The 9,110-nt window shown below is 37.5% G+C and overlaps 1 protein-coding gene across 4 annotated transcripts; it reads right to left on the bottom strand.

Moving 5' to 3' along the window:
• Window positions 1-835: 835 nt before the first annotated feature.
• Window positions 836-9,110, bottom strand: LOC107839051 (pentatricopeptide repeat-containing protein At3g54980, mitochondrial; the record flags this gene model as incomplete). Of its 4 annotated transcripts, XM_047395670.1 has the most annotated exon segments (7): window positions 1,251-2,223; window positions 2,963-4,148; window positions 4,255-4,348; window positions 4,459-4,559; window positions 5,998-6,284; window positions 7,735-7,798; window positions 7,894-9,110. In XM_047395670.1, a coding segment is annotated over 1 exon segment (1,171 nt), but the record flags the coding sequence as incomplete, so codon positions are not given.

Below are 9,110 nucleotides of genomic sequence, written 5' to 3'. Positions count from 1 at the left end.
AAGACTTACAATAAGATACATTTGAAAATCCATTGAGGGTTTTTAAGAGTCACCATAAGATTATCGTTTTGAGAAAATCCCAGGAATGGCGTAAATTTCTCTTTCTCACTATAAGGTTTAGAGTATTAAAAATAATTTACCAAAAGCATGACTTCTTGACCCCCAACATATCTCAACTTAAAATTTATCGTAAGGAGATTTCATTCAAGTAACAATTCCAAATCCCAAGTTCAAATAAAGATTAGACACAACTTCATAGAAAAAGGGTTCAAAATGGTTAAATATTTTCATCTTTCGTAAAATCATTTCCAATAGTAATTCACAATTCATATGTATGTGTGTGTACATGATAAGAAACTATGAAAGTGTAACTTGTTGGAAAGGTGATTGTTCAGCATAATTTGAGAAAAGAATTGGAAATGACTCTTGAAATTGGAAACCCTAGCTTGAAATCTAAAGAATCCCTTGACTTATTTGACTTGAATTAGTTCCACAGGCACATACCCTTGATGACAAATTCGAGGAGGAACCTTGAAAAGAATCTTTAACCTTTGATCCCTCTTGAATCTTTAAGGTTGGGAGTTTGAGAAGAAGAGAGGATCTTGAGTGTTGAAGTTTGGGGAAAAGAGAGCGAGAGATTTGGGAATGCTTATGAGGGACTTGAGACGTTTCTAATGTATAAAAATGGGTTTGGGGAGGTCAAATAACGAAAACATCCCTCTTGGGACGTAAAAAGACGAGCAAAAATTGAAATTCTCGTCGGGGTAGCAGCTGTCGGGCCGCGCCAAACATGGCTGGCTGGAGTTTTGGGTCTGGCCAGTGGCGACAAGCATCATCAGCAACAATGTCAATTGTAATACCCGTTTGAAGAACTTCAGTTACGACTTTCAGTTTTAATTTATCATCATACATGGAAAGAGGAAGGAGAAAATTATCACAGAAACCTCTAGTTGTAGTGCACCACACAAAAAGGCTATGGAGACCAGCCCAATAAGCTTCTCTGAAGTTGAAATGTTCGTCACTTGCCAATATTGAGGCTCACTTTTGTCTCTGTCTGTTGCCTGTTTCTGTAATCGACATTAGTTCAAGAATGAGGATGGGATGGAAATCCAAGTAAAGAAATCCACATTTTACAATTAATTAGCTACTGAAAAAAATTAACACATGGCCGTGGAAAAATAACACAAGGGGAGAGTGCAGGAAAGAAAATGTTGAGATAAATCTTCAAACCGGAAAAAGAAACCTTTAGCTATCAAGAAAATCAACTTCATTTGCACTTCATATCATACATGATGTCAAGATGTCATGAATTTTATATAGAAGTAACCACAATAATTCTGTGTCAATAGTGTTATTCCTTTAAACACGAGAATAAGCAATGACAGAAATATCTTTACTGTCAAATACTATGAACTACATTTTCACTATACTACATTCATGAGGTCATGAATTGTATGCTGATACAACCACTACTCTGCCTGTTATATTTTGGATGCACCAGAATACAATCATTTGCAAAATGGGCATATACACGAAATGCTTGTCTCAATTACGCATCCAACAATGCTTTAGTAACCAGACAAGTATAGAAACCAGTGATATTACTTGGTAACGAAGGAATATTGTAGAAATGAGGCATGTTATTTTGCTGAAGCTCTTTACAATCTTCTGGACTTGCACCTTTTGGATAAAAGGACAGACGGTCTGAAAGTGATAAAACCTTGTTTCATGCGACCTAGTCTCCTTGAATATAGAACCTGCTCCGTAGTAACTGGCACCCTATTGGACTGATATTCTTCAAAGGCAGATATCATATTTTCCAATTCCCACTTCTCTAGGCATTTGCCTAAAACAGCTGCATCCAATATCTATCTCCTTGCCTTGAGCCGGGGGTCTATCGGAAATAGCCTTTCTACTTCTCCTGAAGTAGTGGTATGGACTGCATACATCTTACCCTCCAGACCCCACTAGGTGTGAATACACTGGGTTTGTTGTTGTTGTTGTACTTCTCACACTATAAGGAGTAGTAGGATGAGCTTGCATCTCCAATCAACACTTTGTCCCAGAAAATCTGCTCCAGAGGATCACAATCATATATCACATTTAGGAAAGGTTCCTGAATTTCTTTAATTACCCTGACCAATTCAGGAACCCAAGTCTTCTCAGCTTCTTCATGCATGTTTTGAACCAAGTTTTTGCTAACCTTCATTCTCAAAGAATTCCCTGGGTTCATCACAAATTATTGGTTTTCAGAACTAATAAATTCAATATAAACGTACAATATTCAGGATAATGATCTAGAGAAACATGCATAAAGTAATGGTACCAGAGCCCTCAAAGTCCCCCGTCTACCCCCCCCCCCCCCCCCCCCCCCCCCCGGGTAACACTCAAATGTGTTGAAATTACAGTCGATTGTATATAAGATGTCTTCTAGAAAATGGTCCACCCATCCACTCTCCTAATTTCCAATCATTATCTAATCTGATGGAACATCATGTTGATCCATTCATGATGAGCAAGAGTTCTACATTCACTTTAAATCAATCAACTCTACATCAATCCAAAATCTATTGGTATTAGCTATATGAAATTATTAATCTTATAAATCACATTGCTTCATTCATGTCCATTCTATTCCAATACTCGCTAAATAAGAGGATCCATAGTACCCCCTCCAACCCTGTGGCAGCATTTCCTTTCTAATCCATTCCATTTGGAAACAATTTAACTTAACTTCCATTTTACCTTTGATGACAACCTTTTATGGCAACACAAGTATTATGGCATGCTTAATACACAAGCTTCAAAAGTTGAAACCTTTCTTTATAAAACTACGTATCCAGTCAAAATGTCACATAAACTGAAAGAGACGTATTCTTTTCTGTTATCAGGGCAAATGTGAACACTCATTGATGAGACATTACTTTAACAACCATGCGACTGGATTTGACAAGCAGATTACCTTGAGGTTTGGTTCAGGCTGGTTAATGTACCATATCCAATTGAACCTATGGTTCAATAACTCATACAATACACTAAGAGTTCCAGAGCTCAGGTCAAATTCCAGGCATTTCCCAAGATCTGGATACAATTTCTTAAGGCTGATAATGGCTTCTGAGTGTTCCTTATTGGAAATATCAAGAACCCCTCTCCACGCACAGTAACCTGAATACAACAACAACCACAACAACAACAAACCCAGTGTATTCCCACAAAGTGGGGTCTGGGGAGGATGGGAGGATAAGATGTACGCAGTCCATACCGCTACCTCCGAAGAAGTAGAGAGGTTGTTTCCGATAGACCCCCTGCTCAAGATAAAGAATAATAAACAAGGAGGATGGATGACACAACGGAATCAGGAATAAGAAATAATATAAATGAAACCAGAGAAAAAACGAAATACAAGAAATAAAGGCAACACTAAATAAGAAAATAGGAACTAAGAAATAAGAAATAGGCCCCCCACCTAGTAGTAACATACCCTCACATACCAACGACACCTACGTACACAGTCCTAGGGTTACGAACCCGGCTACACAAGATCTCTCCTGACTGCCTGCTACAACCCACACACTCACACTAGCCTTCTACCCTTATCCACGACCTCCACACCTTCCTATCTAGGGTCATGTCCTCAGTAAGCTGAAGCTGCTCCATGTCAAGCCTAATCACCTCCCTCTAGTATTTCTTCGGCCTACCTCTTCTCCTCCTAAAATCATCCAAAGCTAGCCTCTCACACCTACGAACTGGGGCATCCGCGCCCCTCCTCATCACATGCTCAAACCATCTCAGCGTTCCTTCCCGCATGTTGTCCTCCACCGAAGCCACTCCCACCTTCTCCCGGATAACCTCATTCCTAACTCTGTCCCCTCTAGTAAGCCCATACATCCAACGTTACATTCTCATTTCCGCCACTTTCAATTTTTGGATGTGGGAGTGCTTGACCGGCCAACACTCCGCTCCATACAACATGGCCGGACGGACTGCCACTCCATAGAATTTACCTTTAAGCTTAAGGGGCACCTTCTTATCACGCAACACTCCCGAGGCGAGCCTCCACTTCATCCAACCTGCTCTAATACGTTTAGAGACATCCTCATCAATCTCACCATTCCCCTGTATAGTAGACCCAAGCCACACACAGTAACCTGAATATCAACCAGAAAATAGGAGTTACTAAAAACACCAAACCTTTTGCATTTCCTTGATTAAAAGCGGGGAAAAGAAGAACATTCATTGACTTCATATACTAACTTCAGTTTAAGGTCTGGAAAGAAACTTTGTCTGATTGAAGACAGACAACCATCAGCAGCAATAAGCAAATCAGCAACAATGTCAATTGTAACACCTGTTTCAAGAACTTTAGCTTCGACTTTCACTTTTGATTTATCATCGTACATGGAAAAGGAGAGGGACAAATAACCCCATAAAACAATATCTACTGGTAGTGCACCATACAAAAGGTTATGGAGATCAGCCCAATAAGCTGCTCTGAAATTGAAATTTTCATCCCCCGCTAATGTCCGCCTCACTTTTGTTTCTCCATCTGTTTCCTGGTTCTGTAGTTGACCATAAGTTCAGGAATGAGGATGGATGAAAATCAAAATTGAAGAATACCAAATTTGCAACTAACTAGCTACTGACAACTATATTAGACACATCATTATAAGGGGCGAACCATATGCACCCAAGAAGTGTGGATGTGCAAATAGTAAGCTAAAGTGCCTGATTCTTCCTGTACTGTCGACTACTATTTTCTCCAACTGAACCCGCTTGTGCAAAATTCTGGTCCATCATTGATCACTGAGTAGCTTCCATGGCTTCCCAATGAAGGAAGAATTATGATGATTTCATGTGGATCTTGAACGCAGATAGACATTAAACATGCCACTACCTCACTTCAATGTCAACATTTAACTCTAAATTTACACATATTATCCGTGACTCCGTGGGCAAGAGAAAATCAGATTAGGAATATATCTTTCAAATCATGGTGCGAAAGCTATATATGGTCCCTCATGTTCGCTAATGCTTAACTCATTGTCCTACCTTTTTTTTTGAAACTGGTGAACTGATGTCCTACCTTCCGATCATGTTCCAAATCCCTGGATAAATAAAAAAGAAATTGTTCCTACAAGTATTCACAAATTAGCTGAACTCTAAGAGATACTCTACCGATTTCTCTTGTACTTATTTAGAGGTGAGACTATATTGTGGCGCCCATAAGATTGCAGAATCAAATGTTCAAGAAATAATAATGGTAAGGGAAATGTAGGACACTGTGGTGCCGAAAAGGCCGAACTTATACTGAAAAGGCACTTTTGTTGTGAGTGTTGGACACTGTAGTGCCGCCAAATGATGAACAACTTGATGCTAAGGAAACACCAAGAGATACTCATCAATGATCAGTTTAAAGTTCATAAGACGTTATTCATCACTTCTTGAAAGAGTACCATACTACAGCTTCTAGTTTTTACCCTTCCAAACTATAAAGACGAGCAAATAGAGGGGCATACAGTACGATGATTTTCTCATGACCTGACGTGTTAATTATTGAAATATCACCTTTCACTAGCCAGATAACAAAAGGGAGGGCTGATTATTGAGGCTTTAGGAGCAATAACATGGAAATCCTAAGTTCATATCCCAGTACAAAACTAAGTCTGAAACCATTTGCTGCAACTTTGATGGGAAGGATTAACAACACTAGGCACACTACCATTAAACATTTAAAAGACTAGACAAATTAACAATCTTAAATTCCATACAATGTCAAATAGTTTCGGATAAATGAGTCAAAAGGAGAAGAATAATTTATAGCTAATAGTGTTGACTACGCTACTAATAATCATCATTTTAGGATTTTTCTTGCAGGAGTTAAGGAGTATAATGCATAAGTATATAGTAAAAGAAACATTTAATAATAGTTAAAAATTTGGTTTGACATAAAACCATCAAATAAAAGTATATAATTCAATTAAAATAAATTGAACTTACTTGATCTATTGAAAGAGGAAAGGTGGTTTGTTGAAGGAGTTGAGGCCCATGTTGAAGCCAAGATTCAATGATTTTGTGAGACAGAGGGTCAAGTCCAAGGCCAGCACCAGTGGGACTACAAGTTGGAGGTGTTGGAGTTTTCTCAAGAACTACAACATCCCAATCTGCTCTAACGAGAGCATGTGCACAACATACCTGCTATGCTCCCTCCAACTATAACTGCCTTTGCTTTTCCCAGTTCTTTCTATGCTCTTCTTTCCAAAGCCTTTGGTCTGCATGTGGGTGCTCTTTTGATGGATAAATGAAGACACCATGTGCGTGTGAGTTGTTGTGGCAAAAATGCATTACTTTCATAATCAATTTCAATTCAAGGTTAAAGAATAAAAGGATAAGGGGAGAACGAGAAAACGATCAAAATGATCCTTAATGTATAGGAGTTGTTTTATTTGGTCCTTAATATATGTTGATAACTGAAATGATTTTTAATGTTTAACAAAAACTGTTCATTTTTGACCTTTACCTTGAACCTAATGAATTTGTCCCCAAAAAACGTTAAGTTTAACAGTGGATCCTACATGACTCCTATATGACAAACAAAATTCACCATTATAGCGTTTTTGTTAACTCTGAAGAATCTAATACCATTTTCTCTTTACTTTGTTTAGCAAAATTCACTATTGTCTCAATTTTAAAATATTATTTTATCTCTGAAGTCATTGAGGACATGCTCATACGAGAAATCAGCAAAGAGCATGTGAGATAGGCGTCCAAATCTTTACTCGACCTAAAAGCACTAGAGGAGAATCGTGTATACCAACTTTCCAAATAAAATACGAAAGCCAAAATTAGCAAATAGATTAAAAATCGAAATTCCACAACCCATTACTTTAACTTGTTTTAAAAGTATTAGATATACTAAAACCAACCATAAGAAAGAAGATTTAGGAAACAGGAGACCTGAGACAAAGAGGAGTAAAGATTTTTTCATTCACAATAACATAATCAGTACACTTTCCCTTCAAATTTAGGGGTGTGCATTGGTCGGCTCAGTTTGGATTTATAAATTGTCGGTTCAGTTTATCGGTTTTTGGTTTTTAAATACGCTAAACTGATAACCAAACAAATAAGATATTTTTTATCGGTTTTCAGTTTATCGGGTTTTGGTCCTTTAACGGTTTGATTTTCGGTTTGACCGATAAGAAAATGCTCATAAAAAAATGTAAATCACATTCATAATATCCAAAGGAAAAGCTTAAAGAAGGTGTGAACATAGATGCTAACATATAATAAGACATGTAAAATCTCTTGACGTCACATATAATACTTTTCAAAAAGAGGAAAATACACTCACCTTATTACTTGGCTCTTATAGTAAAGTTAGATTAGTATTTTTCTACTTTGTATAATTCAACAAATTAAGAGAAATTTATAATTATTTTTTCAATGCTATATTTATATCATTAAATAACTATATAAAGTAATCCTAGTCAAATGCACCTTTCTATAGGTCCAAATATGACAATGCACCAGCACACCTCGAACATATACAAATTAAACTGTTAAAATCTACCAACCAAAAGACAAAGATCCAGTTTTTTTATTTATTCACCAACATTCAACCAACAGCTAGAACTCGTAGACTCAATTTCATATCTTAATCAGATAAAACCATTCAATGAAATCATGAACCAGTGGAACAGCTGACAACTTAGAAAGATGAAGAACTAGAATTCACACCTTCGAGGGACTCGAGGTGACGAAGCTCTCATTTCATTGGACCCCATGCACTAAAGCTGTCAACCTAAGTGATATAGAAATGAATGGTTATAATGAAGCCAAATCTCATATGCATCTAACTTAATTCACTGCAACAACTAGTTACCAAGTTCAGTTTACCTTGCAGACAGCAGTCTCGTCAACAAATTGCTAGAGGATATCTGGTTCATTGCGGCATTGAAATACCAAGATCCAAACTATTCTCCTTCAACTTTCCACTTATAAGAATATCATAGGTCGTATCATCAGGCATAAGACCTTTGTCAAGCATCTCATCATGCAACCTAAACGCCTCTTGCAAATTTCCATCCTTGAAGTATCCAGCAATCAGTGTATTATAAATCAGAACACTAGGAGTTATACTCTTTTTACACATCTCCTCTAAGATATTGTATGCATTCTCAACCTGACCTTTATTGCAAAGACCCTGTACAAGAACAGTATATGTGATGTCATCAGGCATTATACCCTTTCCAAGCATCTCAGTGAACAAATCAGATGCCAGAACTATTTTTCCATCTTTCAAAAGCCCATCAATCAATGTGGTGTATGTTTCCAGATCACATGAAACACCTTCACTGATCATCCTATCACGCAAGACTAGTGCTTCTTCCATATTATTTACATTTCTAAGCCCACTTAGCATGCTGTTATAAACAAACTGGTTAGGAGAGAGACCAACTTGAAGGATTTCATCAAAAAGTTCGGAAGCACTTTTCATGTCTCTTCTTTTGCAAAAGCCATCTATAAGAACAGCATATGCAATGACATCTAACTTAATTTCTCTATTTCTCATCTCATTCAGCATTTTTAAAGCTAGATCAATGTTATTGCTTTTGCAGAACCCATCAATCAAAGTTGTGTAAGTGACAACATCTGGGGAAATCCCACTATCACACATCTCTCTATAAACAGTCAATGCTGAGTTGACATCATCTTCCTTCAAAAATCCATCGATTAGGCTATTGTAAGACATGCATGTTGGAAGGAGGAGACCTCCTGCCACAATCTGCTTAAGCAAATCTTTTGCCTCCGATGTTTTGCCAACCTTAGACATACCACTGATCACGGTATTGAATGTGTAGTCAGTAGGGAAAATTCCTGAAGAGGACATTTGATTAAACATATTCTCAGCTTTATCACCGTCACCTTTTCTAAAATACCCGTCAATCAAAATGCTATACGTTATAACATTAGCTTTCAAATTCCTTTTTGGCAACTCTGAGAACAACTTCAATGCTCTGTCCATATTCCCATTTCTGCAATTTCCGAGAATCATATTGTTGTACGAAGTTATACTAGGTAAAACTCCATTATCAACCATCTTATCCCAGATG

This window comes from Capsicum annuum, chromosome 8 (assembly GCF_002878395.1).
Source record: "Capsicum annuum cultivar UCD-10X-F1 chromosome 8, UCD10Xv1.1, whole genome shotgun sequence".
Taxonomy (NCBI): domain Eukaryota; kingdom Viridiplantae; phylum Streptophyta; class Magnoliopsida; order Solanales; family Solanaceae; genus Capsicum; species Capsicum annuum.
Note: the sequence above shows the minus strand (reverse complement) of the source record. Positions and strands in the feature narration are given on the sequence as shown.